The sequence below is a fragment of the Mauremys mutica genome, chromosome 19, assembly GCF_020497125.1.
Source record: "Mauremys mutica isolate MM-2020 ecotype Southern chromosome 19, ASM2049712v1, whole genome shotgun sequence".
Lineage (NCBI taxonomy): Eukaryota > Metazoa > Chordata > Testudines > Geoemydidae > Mauremys > Mauremys mutica.
The window spans coordinates 21,092,359-21,118,181 of record NC_059090.1 but is presented as its reverse complement, the minus strand read 5'-3'; the positions used below and the strand labels follow the sequence as shown (position 1 = coordinate 21,118,181).

The following is a 25,823-nucleotide window of genomic DNA, read 5'->3' as shown; positions in this document are numbered from 1 at the left end:
TAAAAATCATATGTTGTTATGCAAAGCCAATGCTCTGACCTGTGTTACTAAGTGCTTGAGACCACTAAAATTAAAAGAATTCTACAAATCCAACCTTACTTTTTCTAGTCAATGTTGTTCATTTGTACACGTCCTTCAACTTGCAAAGCGAAAACTAGACTGGTCAGTATGTTCTATTTACCTACGCGGGCGCACACACGGCTGGGGGTCTGGAAAGGCCAGTGTTCTAAGCTATTAAACGTACTGCGGTTGATAACGGTGAACTTCCCAGTCCTACATCTGCAATACACAGGAATTAAGAGTTTCCAAATAAAATACTCCATCTTTTATAGGAGTGCCGAAGCCAGCTGGGAAAATGACGAGCTTATGTAACCTGTTTCTGAGTGCTCTGCATGCCCTCTGCATCAAAGGCTTTGGCTGAAACATCTGAAAACACTGACTTGAAAATTCCATAGCGGAGAGTGAAGCCCAATTGCACCACGCAGATGAATCACTGAGCAAGTCACGCATGGCACTTCAAGAGGCCAATGCAACAGCACTAAAGCAGTTAGCGGTGAGTGCTTGATCTTGTATCATTAAAACATCTTCATTCTCAGTTACATAGTAGAATAAAAGAAATGCTACTAATAATTATAAAAAAAGTTAATTAATTAGAGGCCACTCCTAACTGGAGCCCCAGAGCCGAGCCGGCTTGAAATCTGAGGAAGTTCTGACTCAGATGCAAACCGGGGCTTGTGCCCACCTCTGGCAATAACATTTCCAGAACTTACATGTCCAAACGGATCAAGGTGATTGTTAGTGAGCTTTAGCTTCTGAAACGACACCAGCTGCCGCATCCAGTGAGCTCCCGTGGCGGGTGAGTCCGGATGAACATATAACCGCCCAGGCATTGCGGGCTCCGCTTTCCCAGCCACCATCCTGTGAACAAGGCACTTATGGTTACATCTTCCTGGCCAATTAGCACTTCAGAGCAATTCATTGCCTAACTGAACATGGTAACCATCTTACAAATCCTGAGCTACCATCTGTATTCTAAGATGGATTTGGCCCAGACAGGTTGGCCTGGTGGAGAAACACAAGAAATGTAGGATGCTGCTGCTGCTTCATCAATCTGAGAAGGATGAAGCAAAAAGAGGGGCAAGGAAAACAGGCCTCTTTTCTCATTTTTTCAGTTCTCATTGCCTGGGCAGGGTTTTCCCTGGACGCATAGTATTGTATGAGTGAGTACACAGCAGCTATATGAGAACTGGCTATGGGCAAGTCCTGTCTTTGCCACTCAGAGGTCCCTGAGCATAGAGAAAACCATATGACTCCACTGTGCAGAGAGGCAGGATCCAGCATCACTCTGGGGGGACTCCTTCAGCCTTGTGAGGAGGAAAGCATTTGGGGAAAGTGCAGGGGGCAAGTCCAGGGCTGAATCCAGGTAGCAGAGCTGCAAGAAGACTAGAAGCTACTGTAGCTCCTAAGGCTGAAACGCCAGCTTGGTAGAAGCTCTTGGGAAGCGACTCCAGCCCCTGTGGAAGCCCAGTTCTCAGGCTGCGGCTGGGACACGGATTTGTCCTCACATTCCCCTTGCCAGACACCTTTGTTCACATGTCAAAAGCGCCGTTATTTTTCATGGATTTAATGCTCTAATACAACATGTGACAGCAACTCTCCCCTTACTGTGCATTGTTCTTATGCTATAAAACACCAGTAAAAGCAGTATTACCAAAACCAGCAGAGCCTTTCCAACAGCAATAAAAAATGGAAAGGGAAAACAGTTCTAGTGACTGGCCAAAGTTAAATTAGAAGAGTTAACATCATCTAGGACTTAATGGCTAAAGCAAAGAATTTGCCCTGGGTGGCGTAAGGTTCCCAGTGAATACGACTCCCATCCTACAAGGACTCCAGAAACAAGCATTAGCTCAAAGACAATTAAAAAACGAGATCAATGCCCTAAATTGTGCGTGTAGATTACATTTGTATGGGCTATCACTGTGAAGAGGTCAATTCTATTCCCTTCAAAGTCAATGGGAGTTTTGCCATTGACTTAGAAACAACGTCGACACTTAGTGGAACAGATGAAGCTCCACACAAAGAAAGCAGGAGGGTTCTGGGAAAAGCACGGCATATTTTCAGCAAGGAGAGATTTTCAGGTGTCAAGATGCATGAGATTCCCAGGGGCAGGAAAGTAAATATGAAACCAGCCTTCATGCAGAGTAATCTTGCTGTCATTGAGAGAGGGCGAGAGGAGAGACAAAGGGGGAAAATCTGGAGAATAAAGCAAAAAAAAAAAAGTCGGGGGGTGGGAGAATAAAAATGGCTCCAGAACTGGGCTACATTGGACTGACCAATTCCACTTGTCCTCCCTCTTTCTGAGACCACAAAGTCGTCCCATATTTTAGCTATCCAACCTCTAAGGGCTGTGACTTTTAATCTGGGATAGGCCTCAATTCCCACGGGACCCTACCACCGCAAGAATTGCAAGATCCCTACCACTCCTGTGTTTCCAAAATGGCAACAGGAAAGGAGAGCAGGCACTTCAAAAACTCTCTGGTGGTGGTGGGTTTATTATTAATTTTTTTTATTTTAAAGCACATATACTTCATTTCCAACAGACAATGACATCTCGGGAGGGACAAGTATTTTTGCTCAAAAGATGTAAATCCAAGATGGCCACCATCAACAGGTCTTCTGAGACCATATGCAGGTGAGGCCAAGAAAAGTCGTGCCAGTTTGGATAAATGAGGAAGATTCATCTGGTCTGCCCACAGATCTTCACCTGGTGGCTTTGTGGCTCTTTCCCACAGAACAAATATAATTAGAGAAGAAATAGTCAACACTCAACCCACTCCAAATCTAAGGCCTCATAGATACTTTTTTTTTAAGGCCAGAAGGGACAATTACATCGTCTAGTCTAAACTGTATATCACAGGCCATAGCGTTTCATGCAGTTACCCCTGGATTGACCCCAATAACTTGTGTCTGACTAAAGCATGTCATCTAAAAGGCATCCAGGCTTAATTTGAAAACATCAAGTGATGGAGACTCCACCATTTCCCTTAGTAGTTTGTTCGCTGGTTAATTGCCCTCACTATTAATAAACTTGTACCTTGTTTCTAATTTGAATTTGTCTGGCTTTAACTTCCAGCCATTGATTCTTGTTCTGCCTTTCAGGGCTAGGTTAAAGAGCACTTTGGTATCTGGTATTTTCTCCCCATGAAGGTCCTTATTGACCATCTCCTCAGTGCTTATTGCAAACAGTTGACACAGATATGAATACCTCTCTTTTGATAACCCAAGGAAAAAAAACAAATTAATAGTCTCTTACCATTTGTTGTCACAAAATTTGTACCGGTGATCATCAGCTGGGACAATGTCAATCAACAAGATGTACTTGGTCTTGGGGTTCATCCCGGTTACCTTAATTTTGTAGCTAGGAAACATCCTCCTTATGAAAAGCAAAGGGTTAATACATTAGCACATAACTTAACACATAGTACAAACTAACGGAACAGCAGAGAGGAGCCCCAAAAGGAGGTTCCACTGAAAGCCGAAAGTGAAATTCACCCAAAGACTCCGTACCACTTACGTGTCACTTATGGCATTTGAATGACATTCATCCCTGTGGAGAGCTAACACAAGGTCTGTGAGCCACTTACGTTCCCCTTCCTCATAACAGAGCAAAAGAGGGACTTACATGGGGTGCAGGCCTTGCATTGACCATTTACAGAATTGAATCCTTAATGCATGCTCAGGGCAGTGAGCAGCCCCTTATTAATCGGTGCCTTGGGCCTTGCACAGGCCCTCGGCCTGAAGGTGATTTTCACCCTAAAAATCTGGGCTACTAGCTGATTTGATTTTAAAAGCTACTCGGGATCATCAGGGAATGACTCTGGTTGGCTTAGTGCCTTCCAGAGGGCACACAAAGCAGGAGTGCTGACAATGACTACGGGTCTGAAAGAGGCAAAGGAACTATCTAAGGGTATGTCTATACTACCTGTCGGATCGGCGGGCAGCGATCGATCCAGCTGAGATAGATTTAGTGTGTCTAGTCTAGACAGGATAAATCAACCTCTGAGTGCTCTCCCGTCAACTCCTGTACTCCACCGGCGAGAGGCGCAGGCGGAGTCGACGGGGGAGTGGCAGCAGTCGACTTACCACAGTGAAGACACCGAGGTGAGTAGATCTAAATACATCAAATTCAGCTACGTTACACACACAGTTCCCCAAGCACTGAATTTTGATCAGAAATTATGAACATCTAACCATTAGACAGCGAGATTGTGTTTGTGCAGCACCTAGCACAGCGGGGGCATGTTCCACGACAGGGGCTCCTAGGTGCTATGGTAATACAAATAATAAACAACAATACTATGGTGAAAAACCTTACGTGAGATAGCAGGGAAAAAAAAGTGTTACTACTCGAGATTGACCCAACATGGAGCCCTGCCTCAGATACCCCAGGTTTTCTCTCTCCAACGGAGGGGGGCAGATTAAGGATCAAAGTCTATGCTGATGTAAACAGATGCAGCTCCATTGACTTTCCTGTGCATTAATCGAATGCTGCAAATAGTGTTTAAGAATGGAGCGTCTGACTCAAATTCTCTGCGAGGGTCAGTTGGAGCAGCGCTGTTGTAGCCAGTGGAGTTGTGCCAATTTACACAAGCAGAAAAATCTCACCCTAAGATGTTACATTACTGAGCAGTATTTGCAGCATGAAAACAAGCAACAGGTAGATGTGACAGGGAAATTAATTCATACAGTCACAGTGTAGGCACCTGCAACCCTTGCTGGTGTGGGTAACTTTGATCCATGTGAGTACTTCCATTGGTTTCCATGGGACTAAATACCAAGTAAGCAGTAAGGGTTTGCAGGACCATGCCTCTTCAATCTTATGAGTAACTTTTCTGTTGGCTCCATATTACCAAGCCTCTCCTCAGCCAATAAAAACAAGTTACTTGTGCAAACTGGCTCATCACGGTCTTTAAGCAAGAAGACGGAACAATCCAATACATCAACCTGCCGTGATGGCTCATTTGCACTAGCAAAAAAAATGGGCAGAGTGGATGAAAATATCTATATCCTGAGGCAGCATCGTCACAACCAGCGTTAGCAACAGTGGGCCAATCCTGACATCATTACTCTGTCAAAATGCCTAGCAACTTAAATGAGAGTTTAGTCTGGATTAATAGCTTGGCCCGGCCAAGAGAACCCTCCCCTACCCTCGGATAGACCCAGTATTTTAAATTCTCTCTTCTCCCCCTTTTCTCTTTTTAATGAACAAGTTTCTTCAGGCCAAGAAAAGGGCTCGCTGTATTTGTGGCTAAGGAAAGGGGCGAGGGCCAGGGACCGCTGAACAATCTGGGCCTGTGAGATGAGCAGTAGTTGCTGTCTGTGCCACCATTTTGCAACTGCTCCGGGAGAAGGTAATAAAATGGGCCCTGTTAGGATTCATTTGAATTGACTCTTTTAACACCAGGCATAAATTCCAGATATTTATTATGTATTTAGCTGGGACTAACCAGGGGTGGTTTACCAATGTCCATATTTGATTTTCATTCATAAACGGTGCACTCCTCTTAACCTTGTCCTCACACAGGTAAACACCAGTATAAATACAGTAGGACATTTCAGGTTGTGAATACACAGCCCAATTCACACGGTAAAAAAATTACACTAGGAATCCAAGCCAACTGCCAAGATTTTTTTTTTTAAACTAGGTCTTAAAATTGCACTTAAAAATGAAATGAAAGAAAAAGTGGACTTGAAGAAGAAATTAGAAAATAGGATTTTTGGATAGTTATTGAGATGTACCAGTAAAGGATTCTATAGATATCGGGGTTGTTTTTTTTAATAACCTGTAGCTTCTGAAGTTTTTTCCCCAATCATTTCACATACTGAACTACATCCAAGCTGCTAAAGTAGCCAGACTGATCTACTGTAAATGTTAAGTGCTTTTTTAATGGCATTTAAAATTAAGCTTCAGCATATGGAGTTCATATAGCGTAGACATGCTTGAGTTTATAATGTTCTTTAGTATAGCCCTCTAAAATAAATACAAAGAGGCGAAGTACTACTATAATATACACAGCTGAAATTCCTGAAGGATAACAAATGGGAACTCGCATCTGATTGAAGGTGTTGCTTAACTTGCAAACCGTTCAGTATCTAGCAGTGGTAGCATTACACTTAGCAAGTCAACAGATTGAGAGACAGTGGCATCTGCCAACTCTCGGCATTTGTTTCCAGGAAAGCATTATCAGTTTTTAATTCTGGCCCTGCATGGACATTTCATCATTATTATTAGCTGCTGCATTCTGGCATTAAAAAAATATGCGACTAACATGCTGTCCAGGGATGTGTCACTTTAATTTTCTTAATGAAAACATATTTCTCAACCCCTTGGCAAAGTCTAGTTTAGTAAATATCTCTGTGCAATAGGATACAAACATGGGTCGTGTGTTTCTGGTGAGGATGCACAACAACCTGGGGAGCTAGGCCCCAAAATGCAATCAGAGTTTTGATTCAAGAGTTAAAGAGAGAGTGTGTTAGTGCTGTGTAGTGTTGCCCAGGCTCTTATCGGGATGGTCAATGAGAGAAAACGAAGGGGAAGCACATCTCCAGGGCTGCGTGCGGAGCACACACTCTCACAGTGAGGCTATGTAGTCCACTAGCAAGTCCTGGGAAGCATCCAAAAGTCTGCCTGCATAGCCTGCCCTCAGGAGAATTTCTGTCCAGCGGGATTGGCTGAGGGCTTGATCCTGCTGAACACTGAGCTTATTACTGAGAGTAGCTCTGTTGACCTGTAGCAAGTCTGGCTTTCTGGGGAGATTCTTTTTTGGAATTCTTTCATTCTGCCTGGCCGAAGAATCCCTCTCTGTACGTTACTTTCAGTTCCTGTCCCATCTGAAATCAGGAGCTGCTCAACAGGTACATGGAGTACACAGACAGACAGACAGACAGACACACACACACACACAGAGTTGATCACACTTTTACCAACTGCTGAAAAAGGCTCAGGCTGGATTTGGCTTGAGATCTGGATGAAGATCCAGACAGATTATTTTAACCCATACTGGCCCCCTTGATCATACTGTATTTCACACTCAGGAAGTGCTTCATAGTTTGAAAATCATTTACAAACAGGAGCCCAATGTGGCAGGGCACATACAGCATCCTTGACTTCATTGGGAACTCTTCCTAGCTCAGACTGCAGAGGAGATGCAGTATTTAATCCTCAAGAATACCTCCCTTCTTCAACTAAGGTGAAGTAGTTCTATTCCTGCTTATTATGCTAGATGCCCTAGCTGTGGGCCATGAATGCATTGTGCTTGGTGCTGTACAAACAGAACAAAAGGTCGGTTTCTGCCTCATGCAGCTTACAGATGGGGGAACGATAGAGAAGTTAAGTGCTGTGTGAATTTACAGCACTGTAGAAACTGGCTATTTAGAATTTGCCTGAGGCCACAGAATGAATCAGCATCAGATTTGGGATTAATGCCAAGTAGGCCCTGTCCTCTCAGTTGTGTGCACAGACCAACTCGATTACACCTATCTGTCATGAACACAGATGGTTTTTGCTCTGTAAGAAAATCGATGGCTGGGAAGTGGTGCGGGGGAATCACCAAAGAAAGGAGGAAAGGCAGAAATTCCAAGCTGCTACACTCTGCAAAGATCTGTGCCTGAGCATCAGTCCCATTGCATCTAAGGAAGTGGAATTAAAATGTCTTTTGAGCCTTCATTTCCTTTTTAAAAGATATTAATAGAAAAACTTCCATCCATTGCTGATTGGCTGCCTGTTCCGTACACAGCTAATTACTGTTTGGTTTGGTTTTTAAACTAGTGCTTCCTTGAACAGGTGCCCGTTAAAATAGGGTGACCAGATGTCCCAATTTTATAGGGACAGTCACGATTTTTGGGTCTTTTTCTTATATAGGCTCCTATTACCCTCACCCACCCCCATCCCAATTTTTCACATTTGCTGTCTGGTCACCCTACATTAAAAGGGAGATCCCAGTGCATTGGGTGACCAGGGCGAGTGCATTTGCCAATATCATTGCTCTAGAAACAGAAGCATCTGCAGTGCTGCCTCCCAATCCCATCCCAAACATTAGGCGTCTTGCACCGTGTCAAATGTATGGCCCCCCAGACTTCCAGAGCCCAAGACCCTTCATCAGCGTAGGAGGAGAGCACATGCCGTTTTGCTGCTGTTACGAAGCAACTCCTTGAAAAGTCGGCACAGAGAGAACTATCACATCAGCTTTCCAGCTGCCCCTGGCTTTCACCATGCTCCTGGGCCTCAAAAATCCCCAACTTTCCACCGCTCTCATCTCCAAATATGAGTGAGAGAGACAGAAAAGTTAGGAGTGAGATGGGGAAGGAAGGGAAGCAGAGACCAAATACCGTGCACGTTGCAAAACAGGCCAAGTGAAATGGACGCTGCAAGGGCTGGAGAGTCTCATTCGCCTCACGTGATTCAAGAGGTTGCTCTTGCTATGAAAATACCTCATTTACTACCTCCAGAGATGACTGCTAGGACCACACCGTCACTTAAAAATCTACTGTCCCTTTTCCACACAGCCACCGAATGCCCCTCTGCACAATGTCCACATAGGCAACAAGGTGGGGCTAGCCATGAAGAGGTGTCAGGGATCGGCCATGATAAATAGCATGTACCACCATGGAAACCACGGAGCCCAGGCAGGAAACATAGCAGAAAGTTAGTGCTGCTTTAAGCAGCTTTGCCCCTAGCTGTGAACTCCCTGACCGCCCTGGGAGGGGTCAGAGTCTAACCATAGACCGGGAAGCCTGTAGTGGGGCTACAGGAACAAAGTAGGAGACTCCTCCCATGCATCTAGCTCTCTAGGGATGGGTTCTGGCTTTCTCACGGGTCTCTTAGCACTGCTCCCTTCCCACACTGCATCCCCTCCTGTCCGGTGGGTAGGGAAAGGAAGAGCAGTAGAGAAAGCCAATCCCCTACACCAAGACCTTGTGCTATAGGAGTCATGGATTTCTTGGCCTGATTTGTTCCCCTTTATACTTTTTAAAGAAAGCAAAACACGCAATGGGTGAAACCCACTGGTCAATGTTTGCTATGCATCTCCTTTTGGTTTAGGATCCACCGAGGACATGGATCTGTTCCAGCCCCTAGCTACAAAACATGGCTTTTTAGCTCAAGCTGTAAAGACTCATATGTTTAGCTCTGGATGTCCCCAGTTCAAGTTCTGCTGTGTCCGCCAGAACGACAGCCAACACAAAAGCACATACTGGCCTAAGGGAACTACCCACAGGCCTGAACTGAAACCCCAGAACCAACACCTCTGAACTTGGGGATCTCAGCTAGCTCCCTACTGCCGCCCTCCTCCTCTGTATGGGCAGAATAAAGTCCCAGATCCCAACACCTCCAGGCGTGGGGAATGTTCACACTCTGTGTCTCAGGTGCATTCTTACCCCACACCTGTTGAGAAGGGACAGTCTAGTCTTTTTGGTACAGTATTGATTGTTCTTCCTCTCCATCCCTCCAAAACTCTCCCATGGTCTAGGAATGGATTTTAAAAGCACATCCCTATTTTTCTCCCCAAATTTTGCAGTATTGGCAGATGTGCAGAAGCTCCTGCTTTGTAAGGACTGTCGCTCTCACTAGAGCTTAGTGGTGAAGAATTAACGTTGTTTTTATGTTCACAGAATATAGGAATCCTCCATGGAAAAGATCAAGAAAGATAAACGGTCATAATGTTCTTCCTTATCCCTGGGGGAGTCCAGCACCTTATGTTAAAATACTGTCTTTTTTATCTCAATTGCCATCACGTTATCTGCAGGTCGATGTTCCTTGGGGAGACCTGTGGATAGCAAAAAACAGAGTGTGCATTGCTTTGGGGAGTTGAATATGGGGTGGGGGGCGCAAAACCCACATGAAAAGGTTGGCAGGGCAATAGTACGGCCCGGCTAAATTCTTCCCTGTGCCGCTCTACAGATGAAATGTAACAAAAACAGTAAGAGCAAGAAAAATAAGCAAGCAGCACAATTCTGTAGCCCTTGCAAGCTTTAGAGCTGACGTGCTAGTGAATTATGTGCTCTGATAATGAAGCAGCCTTTGCTTAGCTAAGTTTGCGCTATGCACATTTTATCTCTACATGATATTCACAAATTGTTTTCAAATGAGCTGTTAGAATAAGCATCCTTTGTTTATTTATTTATTCTTTTACAGTCCAATCCCTTTTACTAGGCAGCAGTTACTGACGTGGAGCCAAAACTTCTGATGTTCATACAAACTTTAATTGGTGTTTAATTGCGTGGCTGGTTGGTTATGCAGCAGAATGATGAGCGAGAGAGACAGAGACAGATTCATTCCTCTAAGGCAGGACGTCCCAGCCTCTCAGGCAGCTGTACTAGTTTAAAAGTTTGGTGGTACCAGCCAGTGACCTCGGCATCTACTCAGCTGTGCGTGGCCTAACCCAAAAGGATACTTGTTTGGAAGATGGGGGGTTGGGGAAGTGCAAGCTCTTTTTGGGGACTGGAGAGTACATATGTTAAAATGGGAGGTGCACAATTGCAGCACCCCAGCATCCAGTAGTATCTTATTGGTGAGGTAGAAAAGAGGAACTTTGCGTGCCAGTCGCAAAAGCCTAAAGCACCAGTATTGGTACAAGGACTAGTAGTTTGGAAACACTAATGTGAGGCTTGGCTGTCCTTTGCCTACTCGCTCCTGATGCTAGACGTGTCAAGAAGCTGCATGTGTCTCTCTGCCAGGGACTCCAGATGATGGTTTGGTCTAGACTGGATCATGAAGTGGCTTCCATACCTCCCTCCATTCTTAATGACCTTTTTACCCACTAAGAGGCTTGATCTAACCTTCCTTTTCAGGGCAGTGTGTGTCACCTCAGTGAAGCTGCTAACCTGCTCTTGAGCAAAGATGTCCTACTTTTCTAAGTCCCTGCGATGGCATGGTGAACAGGAAGGTATAGTATGCTTAGGGAGTGCCGTTACCTCTCACCCCCTCTGAGAAGATTGAATGGAAGCGAAAGACCTTAATCCTGAAGATGAGGTCTAACCCTGACTGTGTGATGTTCTGGTAGCACCACATTTTTCTTTGCAGTTTTGGAAGGAACTAATTTGTTCACCAAGGGCCTGAGCCAAAGCCCACTGAAGTTAATGGGAGTCTTACACCATTGACTCCTCTGGGGTTTGGATTAGGCCCTACCAACATTAGAGGTTGGTTCACAAGACGGCCCAGTTGCCATTAAACATTTAAATCAGTCTTTGCATTTGGGTAAAATGTTCAAAAGTACCTAAGTGATTTAGGGGCCTAAGTGCCATTTTCAAAAGGATTCTCACTAAGATTTAGGAGCCCAAAGTGCCAGATTTTCAAAGGTCAGATGGGTACCTAAAGGGGTCTTCAAAAGCACCTATGCAGGAAAAGCACCCAACTCCCATTGATGGGAAAATCTGGCCCCACGTGCCTTTTGAAAAATAGGACTTAGGCCCTTGTGAAAATTTTACACTTTGTCTTTATTGTCCAGAAGACAAACTAATGGTGGGTAGAGACTTCAAGAACCAAATTCTTCTTTAAAATGATCTTTCCTTATTCTTCTAATTCCCCCCCTTGTGACAAATATTTCCCATATCAACATAAAGCATCTTTTAAAATGTTTTCCAGGGGTAAATTAAAACAAATTTGGTCATGTCAACTATTTCTTTAAGCTTTTTTTATGGCATTTCCTTTTTGATAGATTCTTGCTTTCAGAAAATACTTTGAAGAGATCAAAGACTTTTTCAACAGGGTCCCATTTTCCCAGTGAATCCTAACCCTCCAGTCCCTTATTTCTCTTATCACCCACGCCACTCCGCTATGACGCTCTGTATACAAAGTAAGAGCAGTTAGCTTTGAAGTGCTGGATTAGCCCATGCCAGATCCTTGCCTCAGAATAACAAACAATACAGGTTCAACAGGAGTTCTCATCAGTAGTTCATTTTTCAGCCCCAAATTCACTGTCACTAACACAAGCAACATTGAACTCACAGTCTACGGACAGATAGGAGAGATTTATCTGGTGGCAGGACCATGACCCAACGATGAGGGGGTCAGACAGTTAGGGGATTTTTCTAGTTTGGCAAAGGGAGGTTATATTTAAATTTTTCTGGCTAATTCATCTAAGTTTTAAATAAAACATTGTTTCTCACACGCTTGAGAACTTGGTTAACTATGCAGTTGCTTTAATGATCTAGTATCATTTTCTCTTCTTCCCCCATAGCAAATTAAAACCTAGACAAGCTTCTTGAAAGAAGATGCTTTACCTCCAGTTTGATTTTCCCCCATGAAAGCTGAAACGCTTACAGCATTCCTTTATCGAGGTCCAAACCATAACAGAGGATGGCTGAGCTAAAATTAGATTAAGTTTACTGAAGCATAAATAGCAAAGTACAAAGGTAACAAAGAAAATTGCACAAGAATGAGGGAAGTTAACAACTCTGTGCTGGTTCCTAATGATTTTAACTGTTCTAAAGAAAGCCAACTTTCTCCTTGGTAGAACTCCATTAGTGTTACACCCTCCGTAGGAGCCATTAGAAGGAGGAAAAATGGATCTGGTCCATAGTGTTGACTACTCTGACTGCTTACAGTATTTGATTTAGTTCCTCAACATGGATTGGATCCTTATGGGTCCAGCATGAGAGGATCTGTAGCTTCTGTGCCCTTCAAGGCAAACATGCAGTCCGGGTACTGGAGACCTGCCCTGCTAGGGATTATTAGCATGAGAACAACAAGGAGTCCGGTGGCACCTTAAGGACTATCAGATGTATTTGGGCATAAGCTTTTGTGGGTAAAAAACCTCACTTCAGATGCATTCAGCCCCACTGTCACTAACACAAGCAACATTGAACTCACAGTCTATGAACAGAAGAAGTGAGGTTTTTTACTCACAAAAACTTATGCCCAAATAAATCTGTTAGTCTTTAAGGTGCCACCAGACTCCTTGTTGTTTTTGTGGATACAGACTAACACAGCTACCTCCGGATACTGTTAGCATGAGAGTTATCTAAAAGTGAACTGAAAATGCTTTGGAAACACATTTAACTATTAATATCCCAAATCATTAACAGAAAATAAAGGGAGACTCAGAAAAAAAAATATTGTCCTTCATTTTCCTGACTTGTTCCAAGTTCAAGAAACTGTATGTTCCCTGCTGGAGTTGTTGACATCTCTAGCAACAGAGCCAAAAGCAAATGGATCCTGCTTTGGTTCCCACTGATTGCACTGGGAGCAAGAGCTTACCTACAAAGGGTATTTGCAGAACCCTGAATTTATGGCTCGGGAGGTCAGACATTCTTTGAATTACTAATTTATTTCCAAAGTTCTAAATGGATGGTTCCCATTCCATACCTGATCTGGTTTGCTTTTTTAAATGTAAAGCTTTGGGCTGAACTTTTCAAAACTGCCCGAAGTGATACAATTCCCTTTCATTTTAATGAGAACCGGGCATCCATATCTCCTAGCTGAAAATCTTAACCTGGCAGGGCTTGTCTACACAAGACAAAATTTCACCAGCTTAATCTACGGTGTGAATTTAAACCAATTTAGTTAAACTGGTGCAAACCCTTATGACCTTAAACCAGGGGACTTTCAGTTTACCTTAAACTGACTGTGAACATGTTTAAGCTAAACTGAAATAAGCCACTCTTAAACCAAAATCTAAAAATCACAGAGCTTTGCAAATTTTCCATGTACGCTGGGGTGAAAGTTGTTCTGTGCACTATGCTGTAAGACGGTTCTTAGAGGAGCTTAAAACAACAGCCATCAATCCACATGCAGTTTTTAAGAGATGTTACAGTAAAGATTGAGGCTGGCTCTGTATCCATTTATACACGGTGTTGTGCTCTGAACCCTGCTCCATGGTTACAAACCCACTATCGTCATCATCATCATCTGGATGTTCATCACTGTAGAGAAATTGACATATTAATTTAGAGTCAGGAAGAGGGTCAGCTGCTCTGTGGACCGGCATTCCCTGCTGATTAGCAATAAACCCATTTTAACACTGCCTATGGAGTGATGATGTGCCCATTCACTTGGGTCATGGAATGGTACTGGGTAGGAACTGTAAAGATCGGCACCTCTGGGTGATAAAAAGCCCTAAAATTAGAGGACAGACAGCTCTGTAAAAGCGTGAAAGGGGAGAAGAAATCCTGAAACCAATGGGACAACTCACATGAGTAAAGACTACTTGAATGAATGAGGGTTTGGAGGGTCAAGCCCGCTGGAGAATTGAGACAGAGACTGATCTGAACCACAAAGATAGCCACAACTGCAGGACTTGCCTAATGCGGGACAGAGCACGGGGACACAAAAGAAAAGCCGATTATAATGAAGTTGTACAATTTGCTTTGGGTATAAATTGCTCCATCATATTAAATTTGTGACTATTACATGCCTTAAATACAAACGAAGAGCGTGTAAGTGCTCTTAGTGAGGAGTGTATTAATCTGCAGCACACTTAAAAATGTGTGCCATTTCTTTAGGCCTAATCCTGCATTTGTGCACACCCAAAATGCCTGGCAATTGCAAGTGTGCAAGGAATGCAGGGCTGGCTTCTTAATTGTTATATGTTTAACGTGATCATTTAAGACAATACAAATTAAGTAGAAGAACAAACCTTTAAAAAAAAATACATGACAAAGGTTTTGATTTGCATACCCTGCATTCCAAACAGGACACGAAAAGTTGTGGTATTTTAAATACAAAGAAGGCGAATGGTTTTGCACAAAGTTCAGGAAACTTTGCTAACAAACTTTTTATCTTTTGATGATCCTTTTAATATAAAATAATCTTTTCTTCCCCTCCCACAATGAAAGAGTCAAACATTAAAAAGATAGTGAGTGCATTTTAAAGATGTTTCCACTTTATAAATCAAGCTTTCTTGGCAACAACATCATTCCTATTTCAGTACTGAGCTTGCTGTGTTCTCCAAACGTCTCCTACAGATCAGTCCTAAGAGGGAGTAATAATCCCCCAAAGTAATTCTTAGTCTGAAATTCCTGGTAATTTATAGTTGACTTGGTCTGTGGAGTTATACAGATTGACAACATATGAAATAAACACACTCCTCTTGAGTTATCGGTGTCTGGATTATAATTAGAAAAAGTCTATTTTACACCAGCACCCTAGAACTAGATCACCCATTGATTTTATTTTTTTTACCCGCTTTTTAAATAACTGGCCATTAAAGCTACATTTGCAATTTAGAATTTAAAAAACAGACTCCTTTTTTTTCCTTTTTTGCCTTTTGAAATTAAATAATTAGACATTTAAGTGACCTGATCCTTCAGTTGAGTGCATGTGGGTGCATCCCTATGCCTGCTTAGAACCCCACCTCTCTTTGTGCACGTGTGCGCGTGCGCGCGCACACACACACACACACACACACAGTGGCTGTTGCAGGATCAGGACCATATTTTGTGTCTGCACTCAACTGTTTCTATATTATTTGCAGACACAGAATGAGAACCTGGTATGAGGCCCCTTGAAATAACAGACTCTGTATCATCTTTTTAAAATTGGGTCATTGGGGGTGGGTGGGTTTATTATTACTATGCATTTAAACAGTTTGGGTGAAATATGATTTTCAATAAGAATCGAACCGAAGTCTGCTCTTGTGCTGCTGGACGGTTCTGTTTCTAGGTGGTTTTGCACACTGATCAGTTTTGAAATGTGCGTCTAAATCAGACTTATTGTCACGTGGCTTAACTTGGTTGTTTAGTTATTGTAAGACTAGTTCTTTTATTAACTGTTACAGGTATTTTTATTTTCAGCACTGGTAGAGGAATCTCTTACTGCAGAACAGGCACAAGCACCGGTAGAGGAATCTCTCACACACACAATCCCTCCCCCCACACACACGCTCACCCCCATCTCCCTGCTAACATGCCTCATCCTTGACATGGAGGGATCACCTTTAGAAGCCAATGCATCAATGGGTGCGTTACACTTCGGTGTATTAGATAGATGTCAAGTAACGAGGCCCATTCAGTCCTTGGCCTCAATGCTGAGAATTAAAGTTGCCATTTGGGCTGAAGTAGATTGTAACTCTCCACTCAGAACAGAAGTGAAACTACCCACTTATTTCATATGGTTTGTTAATGGATCCCTACTGACTTAGGCCCTGGTTCAGGCGGAGGGCCAAATTCTCTGCTGGCATAAATTGGCAGGGTTCCAGTGACTCTGATGGAGCTGCACTGATTTTAACCAGCAGAGAATTTGGCCCTGGTCTTCTAGAAGCGAAAGGCTCCACATCCCAGGGACAATTACCAGAGCCACCCTGTCCCCTCTGAGCAGCTGTGAAGCATGAATATGATTTCACTGGGAGTTTTAAGCCCCCAAAGAATGCAGGACTGGGTCCTGGCCATATGGATTTGTTTAAACAATCTAAGTTAAGACTGACACGGAGATAACCTACACATTTGGGATGTTTAGTTTCTAGAATTTGGTAAAATTTCTCTCTCAGTTTACAGGCCCAGTATTTGCAGTCCTGATCCTTCAGCCATTTCTAATGTGAGTAGCGACTCCACTGAAATTAATAGGAGTCTGAATGTGAATAAAGGCTTCAAGATCCGGCCCTAAGACTTTATATAGCAAATTACAATCCTGTGGGGGATCTTATCTACATAAGAGCTGCAGGATTGGGTCAGAGAGCTGACCCACTGTACATGTCTCGGTTTCTTTAAAGTGATTTACAGACACAGTTTCACCTCGTCTCCCTGGTGGGATAGGTTCCGTTAGCGCGTCTTTCAACACTGCCAATAGAGACAGAGCAGCACTTTTTGGGGGGGGGGGGAGCAGGGGAGATATGGGGAGGAGTGGGCAACCCTTTAAGTGCTTCAAGAGCAAGAATGCAGAAAGGCTGCCTATAAGGAAGTATTCAGTGCACGTTTCCTTACTGGTTGAGAGCAGGACACTATTACCCTGCATATGCCACATTGTAGCAGAGTTCTGGAGTCTGGATCTCATAGCCAGATTTAGCCCTGCTAAACCATGGACCTGATCTAGCATCCACTAAAGTCAAGAGAAAGCCTCCCATTGACTTCAGTGGGCTATGGATCAGGGCTCATAGAAGAAACATTACCACTATAAGGCTTTTTTTCCGGGTGATTTCAGACTATTTCTGTTGCTCTTTTTTACACCTTTATGATTCTCTAACGTGCTGTTGTATTAACTCAACAGTTGCCTGTAGAAGGGTTGTACTAAAGAAAATTAAAGGGGTTTTAAAAACATCTTTATGGTAATCCTTCACAAAAACCTGACCCAATCCCCCAGATGTCAAGGGCAACCTTTCCATTGACGTCACGGGGCATCACACCTTAGTGGAACAGTTTGTTAGACGAAGGCCTTGCAGCCCATCACACGTTCACTGCTGTGAGATTCCATTATGACAACACAATGGGAACCACCTTCCTCCAATCCCACTGACCCACTGAGAGTTGAGGGTGCTCAGCACTGCACAGGACTAAGCCCTCTCTCACCATTATGAAGATGATGGTAGCTAAAATACAACGTTAATAGAGCTTACGGACACATGAATAGCATTAAATGCAAAGGAATGGCGATCAATCTAAAGCGGCCCCAAGCTAACTCTCACCTGGCCAGTCCCCACACACGGGGCTGTCGCTGGAGCGGTGTGGGGCCCGGGGCGGAAGTGACAGATTCGTCTCTTCCAGGACCGACCATGCTGGCCAATCGCACCGCCCCCCAAAGCACGGGGCCCAGAGCGGTCGCCCCAATTCGCCCTAGCCAAGGGACACCTCTGCCCACACACACAAAGTGGGAGCTTCAACCCTCTGCTCAACAAAGGTTTGATACCAGCAGTTTATAATAAGGTCTCAGTTTGCTAAGGTTTTATTACTTCAACAAGCGTACCACAGAGCATTACTACTATTCTATACCGAGTAGGTAATCTCTCGCTCATGAAGGAATTACTGTCCCGTATAGAACTGACATCACTATGGTCCTGCAGGTCTTAGAAACACAAATAATCAAAGGAAATATCAGCATAGAGAATTAAAACTAAACTAGAGACTTATCAAGTGACCAGAGTATATCATCCAAGACAATATACTGTACTTGCTTTTCTTAGATTGCGTGCTCACTTCTGACCATATTCAGCAAAGTATCAACGAGGGTACATAACTTTCAGTATGTAAGTAATCCTATACAAGTCCTAATTTCTTAAAATTCAATCATTTGCAGTAGGTCTCCCCACTTAGAAAGATTCCGCTGTGGGCAAATTGTGACTTTGAATATAGAAAAGAGACTTTCAGGGTGTGAAATGCATTTTCACCAACCTGCCTGCTTTGGTTATTATCATTTCGGTGCCAGCTTCATGAAACTTCTTCCATAGCTCCTTCTCGTGGAGATAGACTTTGATGTTTTCTATTGTCTAAAAAGAATCAAAACAACAAAAACAAAACCACCATCATCAAAAGTGCCCTCCGTCTGTGATTTCTCCCCTCAAAGCAAAGCTGCGAGCTGACGTTCTTTGGAAAAGAAAGGCAAACCCAGGACTGACTGCGCTGGGCGCAGGAGCAGGCCCTAAAGATTCCACTGCCTATTGCCAAAAAAATGAGAGAAACAAACTGAATCAATTTTAATTGCAGAATGCTTCACATCCAGCGAGGATGTTGCAGCCAAATAGATTTAAAAAAAAATACAACAACAAAGACTTCTGAGTACCGTCTCAAAGAGCTGTTGATATTATCAAATATAACTGTGTATCAGTAAGTAAAGCTCCACCTTTTAAGATGAGGGTCAGGTAAAAACAAAACAAAACAAATCCAACCTTTTATCTGTCTGCTCGGTTCAAGGTGAGAAAAATACTTGTCCTCAAAAAATAAAATGAAAAGCTCTAGGACGTTCTGGTAATGTAGGGGGGGAAAGCAGCAGCAAAGGGTGGAGTTGTGCAGGAAACGTTTACCTGTTAAGTGCATATTTTAAATTAGCTGATAAAAAGCCAGCAATTGCCAGGGTGGCAACTCACTCTTATATGAGCAGAATGCATAACGTTCAGGTCAAAAGGAATCAAGTTTTTCCCCCGTTATTCAGAATAGACAGTTTTAAAATTAGGAGAAAGTGTTACATGGATTGTTCTTTGCACCACCATCCCACCAGCCTAGCAAGTTATTTAATAGATCGTGATTTTTATAACAAGATTGATAATAAATGATATGATGGGTATACATAATTATATTATTCTCCTGCAGTGTTCTTCGCCTCTGTCATTGCACGCTATGAGCCTCGGTCTGATCCAGCAAATACTTACACAATTAACAATACCCAGGGCGTGTCTATACATGAAAATTAATCCAGAATAAAGGAACGTGTGACTGGAAAACAGATTAACTATTCCAGTTAACTCCACATGTGGAATCCATTTCCAAAGTGGATTGAAAATTTGGAATAAGGGACTAACTCCACCTGTAGACACTCTTCTTCCAGAATAAAATCAGGAATTAGCTTTCTGGAATAACTCCCCATGTATACAAACTCTCATATGATCAGTCCCATGTAAAAACACTTTGGATAATCCAGATTTATCTGTGGTTAGATTATTTTTACATTACTCCTACATTGCTTCATTCAGTATTTCCTTGAAAGCAGAGATTACAGAACTACAGATAAAAAAAGTGCTTGTCATCTTTAAAGTGTTTTACAAATATTAATTATCCAAGTAATGAACTGTAAAAGGAGATTCTAATACAACTAAAGATAAATGCATCCACCAGAAAAATAATAATGCATATATAATGTAAGAACAGAATAACTGTGGTGCTGAAACATCTTTCCAGTATCATCTTTATATTAATTTTTATTTCAATTTTTTAAAGTTAGTTTTTCTCCCAAAAACTGACTAAAAAAATCTAGCCCAACATGCTCAAACTTGCAGTTCAAACCAGCTGCAAACCAAATATTTTAACTTCTTTGTTTATTTTGTTTTGCCATTGACTTCAGTGGAAGCAGGATCCAGCCCAGAATGCAAGAAAAAATTAAGGTAGGATATGTGTTATTCAGGTTAGTCAAAGCCTTGTAAATAGCAAGAAAAATTGAAAGCAAAACCGCCTGGACTTGAAAATATTTTGTCATGTTCGGTTACAAATACTGGGAGAGAGCCTGCTCCCAATGTAATCAATAGCAAAACTCCCACTGATTTCAGGTGGAGCACAATGGCCCCAGTAGATGAAACCCCTTATTTTTATTATATAGACACACACACATCTAGTGAACATAATTTCTCAGTAGAGAACTCCTGACCTGTTTATTCAGCTGCCTATATAAGAAGTTTGGAATAGGTGTGTAGGTACAGATATATAATATAGACAAGATGGGGTTGGGTGTTTGCTCCCTTTTAAGGAAAGTGATGAACATGAGAACACTTGTAAAATTTCCACTCTTGCATACGACGAAGTGGGCATTCACCCACGAAAGCTCATGCTGCAAAACGTCTGTTAGTCTATAAGGTGCCACAGGATTCTTTGCTGCTTTTACAGAACCAGACTAACACGGCTACCCCTCCGATACTTGACAACATGAGAACAGAGTTCATGGAAATCATTTGATAGCGAGGTTGAAGTACCAGGAACTCAACATGAGATGCCTCCTCCTGCCCTATTTAAGTCAAAGGGAGCTTTTACTCCTTGATTTGAATGGGCGCAGGATCAAACCCTAGATGTACATATCCTTCCTTGGAATCCCATGGTTATTTTCTAACCCCACTAAGCTTCAGTCGTTGGTGTGTGAAATCTAAAGGTGAGGAAACTAGGAGGGAATCATCTGTGCATCTGAGACACACTTTTTCAGCTCTTAGCAAACCCACTTCTGTACTGGGCTCCTGTTGTGAAGGAGACGCTGAGCATCTTGAGAGGTTTCTATTTTTTCTATTACAAATTTGAGTTTTCTATAACCTATCACTAATTGTCAACGTTTCACTTTTCACGGTTCTATTTTCCCTTTCCAACACCTGGCTGGAGATCAGAGAGTGGAAGAAAAACAGAGGAAAATTGAGCTAAAAAGCCTCGAGGCATAATTACTATTACTTGACGCATTTATGATTACACGGTATAGGGTGTTTTTTTTAAATAGCTTAAACAGCAAATATAAACTACATCGTTTTACATTTCTGCTTCCTTTCGCCCCCTCCTCACCCCCCTGACAGGTTATAATTCTGATATGGGAAAGTTGTCAAAAAGCACACTAAATACCCCTAGCCAATCAGAAGGCTTGATTGAATGCAATCTAATTTACAGTCAGACCTTTTTGGCATAAGGAGCTTAATTGTATTGAATTGATGTATACAAATCTCAGGATGCGTAACATGTTTGGAGCGGGGTTACGAAAAAAAGGTACAGGGGGACTCAAACTGGCACATGAAATCAGCCAGGTCATAATTATGTTTCTGTAGCAATGCAGATGAATAAGGTCCATGGGTCAAAAAGGTTATGAGCTAAATCTAGACAAAAAAATTAAAGACCCCGCCAAAGGAAACCCCATTGCGGAGAACTCTGGATAAGCGGGATGGTTTTGATACACTCTTGATCTTGACTTTTGATTGCAACCAGCAACTGCAGTTTGGGGCAGACTGTGCAGACAGGCTCTCCGGAGGGGCAGGCTTTAAACACGTCCTTCCAGAGAGAACCAGAGCCGGCGGGGAGCGCTTGCAAGTTAAAAGGGGAGCAAAAAAAAAACCCCAACCAAGCTGGAGAAAAATGGAAACATTTTTAAATCCCGCCATCTGTGGCAGGGCCAGTAAATTCTTTCACATAAAGCGCTTGCAGAGCGCTCGGGTCAGGGCCCTGGGAGTTTAGAGCAACGAATTTCAGAAGAACTCAGTCCCCGGGTGCAAGAAGCTATCGGGGGAGCAGGGGGTGCATCGCCTTGGGGATTATGCGCTACTTGGGATGCTGGTGCTAGCGGGGGCGGGGGGGTTAGGGAAGTGGAAAGGGAGCCCGGCACGCAGGGGAGGGATGCAATTCACAGCGGGAAGAGGCTGGTGGTTGTGTAAACGGTGCGTACCTGCTCCGGATCCTGGCCCTGCGGACTGCTCAGCGGAGTGCTGCTGACTCCTGCCACGCCGAGAACCGGGGAACCCGCGGTGGATTCTGCATGACCAGGTGCCTGGGCCGCTGGAAACCCTTCTTCCGTTTCAGACAGGCCTTTCTCCTGGAGCATTTCCTTTTCGACAGGGACACACGTGGTTAGTGCCAAGCCGGCTTGAATTGGAGACAAGCGAACGGGCTCAGTGTAAACGGCACCGGGCCCGTTTCCAACGCAACTTTGCTTCGGTTTCACATGAGCGGCTCTGCCAAGCAGGGCAGACCTGTCCTTTGACTCCCGCCTGCAGCCCCCCACCCCCAGCCCCAAATACTGGGCCCTGGTGCGTCCGCTTTGCCAAATTGAAACGTCCTGAAAATCAGCCGCCTGGGTGTCCAGTCCAGGGCAGAGCTCGTGTGCAGCTGGAACACGACACGTCTCCGCAGCCGGCCCAGGCCGCAGCTTTGTCCCAGACCCACAAACCTCCCCCTAGCCCCGTTATAGCGCTGACTCCGCTGTCGTTCTCCGTTACTTTGAGGGCCATTTTCTAAACCTGCCCTCGTGTCTGCGGAGCAGGGAAAACGGCCCCGTTCCCTGCAGCTCAGGCAGGACTGTAAGAACCAGCCCAGCGCCGAGCTCCGCTCTGATTCCCGCTGCCACCGGGGCGGCTCCCCGGGTCTGAGCCCCATCTTGCTAATTCTTTCCCTGACCTGGATTATAAGCAACCAGGGCCTGGGGTTCCCAGGCCGGTAACAGCCTAACGCAGAAGGAATCTCGGCTGGATTCTGTGTCTCCGCACGGGGGTGGGAACCAAACACCAGCGCACCCGGAGTGACTCTCCCGGTTCGCTGGGAGTTAGCGGTTGCAGACAGCGGGGGCTGTATCCCGCCCATCACCCACCTTTGAAACAGGGCTGAGTTTTGCCTGAGGAATCGGGCCGGGCCCCGACTAGACCCCGCCAAAGCAGCGGCGCTGCCGCCGGCTTGTTCTGCTCGGACGGGACAACGGATTATTGTTTACTGGGGAAATATCGGTCCTTTTCCCTGCGCTTTTTATTTTTAACTTTAAAAAGCGGCAACACCTGGATATTGAAATGTTCAACTGATGGCTCCAACAAGCAAATGTTTCCCTTGTCTCGGGCCTATTGGTACGATCAGCAATGGTCTAGCTGCGTTATATAGAAAATAACGGATTCCGTTCCCACATGTCCTTTAAACAAAGCACAGAAACCAAAACCCACAACAGTTGCATTTGCTTTTCTTCAGCAAATAAAGAAATCACTGGTCAGTTACAGCTACTTTGTAGGAAAGATTCCACTAAGTATCAAGGCTGAATCTTGGTCCCAATTAAGCACGTGGGATCAGGATTTGATCCTTGATGTTTTATCTCTGTCTCTTAACAAAAGGCCGTTATAGGTTGACAAAAGCTTTCACTTGCATAGCTACAGTGACCATATTGCGTTATTGTCTTTCGGGTCTCTTCTCGTTTTAGATACACCTCCCCTCCCCCCCAAAAAAATCAATCTTGTTGGATTCATTTGTTACACGGAAATTCTTTGCAATATCTGCCGGGGAAATCGGCTTCATTTTCAATTGGTTTGGAAAACACCTCGAAGGGGGTTTTGCTGGTTCGTTTTATTTTGCTCTGGGATCTGGGCAGCTGCTGCACAGGTCCTAGTCCTGAGAGCCTGCTTCGGTGCAATATTCCCCCCTTATCTCCTGTCTCCAGTCAGGTTTTTAACCTTGGTAATAATGCTAAAACAAAAAGTTGCCCTGTGTAAACATTCTAAGTGCAAGCTCACTAAGATAAAAGGAGACCTCTCTTCAACTTGGACAGAGACTGGGAAAAGCCAATAAAGATAAGACCTGACAGCTCCTCTCAGGCTGCTGCGCATCAAGCCGGACTTTTACTGCGCAAATGTACTTTTCATTTACAGTATTATACTAAGCACGGCAAGCAAACAGCGTGTTTATCCCTAGGTCTTGTCAATAGCGTGCAGCAGGGACATAGGCACCGATGCTTGCCTGAAATGGTACCTGATTGTTAAATGAATCCTGCGTGGTGCTTTTGGGGGAGTAACCTTAGCTCTTTGGGATGACTTCTTTAACTAGGAGATGAGAATTTACAAATCTTCAAAGATTTCTGCTACTTGCTTCTGCCAATCGGTTGTGGGATTCTCAAACCCCCAGTAACTCCAGCGGTCTGGTGAGTGAGTATTTTGAACAGCACAGTCTGATCCTATTAGGATTTGCAGTTACAGTTTCATGGAGAGCAGGGATCCATGCAGCTTGGAATCGCATTTTAGAGATTCACAAGTTTTTGTGGGTAATATTTCCGTAGATCCAAAGGGTATATTTAAAATGTACCTTGTGTAGCCTATAGGTACAGGATAATATTACTATATTAGTAATTAAAATAGACAATACACAATTTATAGATCAGGCACCACTTGGAGCAAGCCAGTTATTTAAACGTAACGTCTGTAATTAAATAAACAAGATGCGAGATCGCATTTTAAATAGTTTGGTCTCGACTTTCGAAAGCAATCGGTCCATAAGCCAATCTAGCCCTTGCATTGATCACTGAAACTTTCCCGCAACTGAACTCTTTCTAATTTCCCATTGCTGTCTTGGGTCTCGGTTTCGCCCCGTGGGAAATAAATCTGATCCATTTATTTATTATTGCCAGTAACAGCATCGAGCTAGTCCTTCATCTGCTCTGTTTTATGCCTCACCAATCGCAAACGTTTAACACCGTCCCATTGATTTCAAGTGCTGAGAGACAAACATGTATCACAAAGTAGGAATTCCCACGAAAGTAGAAACTTGTACGAATGACAGCGAAACGGCTGCTATTTTCGTAGGCAAGGAATCCTGCGATTTTTAACTTCGAAAATTCGCGCTTTGTCGACAACCTGTTTACCGCTTTTTGGAGCGCAAGACGAGACTGGAAGCAGCGCTCTGGGAACCCGGGGATGTCGCTAAAGGAGAGAAGTTGTATCTAGACAGTTGCGGGGAAGGGGAGAAAGCAGCCAGGCCAGGTTCAGTCAATGCGCACTACAAACCCAAACGCGCATACCAGACAGCCCTGGATACCTAGTTACTTCCTGCCCGTCTGTCAATGGGAAGCTCCCCACGGACATATACTAGGAGGGGAAAGGGCATTTTCTCACCCCAGAACCAGCTTCTAAGCCGCTATTAATTCGATACGTAGGGATTTGTCTCCATTGAGTTGCGCTACGTTTATATTAAAACAACACAGGCTCGTTTTTCTATTCCAGTTTCCCAAATTCCAGCCTGACTTCCCCCCCACGGTAGGCAAATGTACCGGTCCCTCTGTCTCCATCCAACAAATCACCTGGGAATATGTCAAAGCTCTCAGCGCCTCAGGAGCTCAGACTAGCAACAAACCCCACTCGTGCGTCCGGACAGCCACATCTCTGCCCTGCTTGTCTTACCGCAGGGGGCTCGAACCTGCTTCCGGCACCCCCCCCTCCCCGCCAGCACTGAGTGAATTTACACCACCACGCTGCAGATTGCGGGTCCTGCGTGCACACACAAACACAGGCCGTGCGGCCAAACAGCGCTTGGTACCCGTGCCAGCGAGCCCAGTCCCCTGGCCAGGCCAGGAAAAAGCTCCCAGCGCTATTAAAACGCGTCTTCACTAGCAGCTGTAGCAAGCGGCGCATTGCTAACCTCGAGGGGAAACCGGCGGTCATCAGACGCCTGCTGGTGCCAGGACTTTAGTCCCCTCCACAACTCTCTTTCTC

At 44.1% G+C, this 25,823-nt stretch overlaps 1 protein-coding gene and 1 long non-coding RNA gene across 8 annotated transcripts in view; one reads left to right on the top strand and one right to left on the bottom strand.

Moving 5' to 3' along the window:
• Positions 1–3,085, top strand: part of LOC123353225 — a 40,466-nt gene extending 37,381 nt beyond the window's left edge. For all 4 annotated transcript variants that reach the window (XR_006574437.1, XR_006574435.1, XR_006574436.1 and 1 more), the window contains 2 exons: positions 333–553; positions 2,601–3,085. This is a non-coding gene — a long non-coding RNA (uncharacterized LOC123353225). The remainder of the gene's footprint in view (positions 1–332; positions 554–2,600) is intronic.
• The window catches only part of TBX4 (T-box transcription factor 4), a 118,271-nt gene that overhangs the window by 32,094 nt on the left and 60,354 nt on the right, over positions 1–25,823 (bottom strand). For all 4 annotated transcript variants that reach the window (XM_044994193.1, XM_044994196.1, XM_044994194.1 and 1 more), the window contains 4 exons: positions 22,037–22,195; positions 18,316–18,410; positions 3,314–3,433; positions 771–918 (listed from right to left, as the gene is read on the bottom strand). In XM_044994193.1, coding sequence (XP_044850128.1) covers positions 771–918; positions 3,314–3,433; positions 18,316–18,410; positions 22,037–22,195 — 522 coding nt within the window. The remainder of the gene's footprint in view (positions 1–770; positions 919–3,313; positions 3,434–18,315; positions 18,411–22,036; positions 22,196–25,823) is intronic.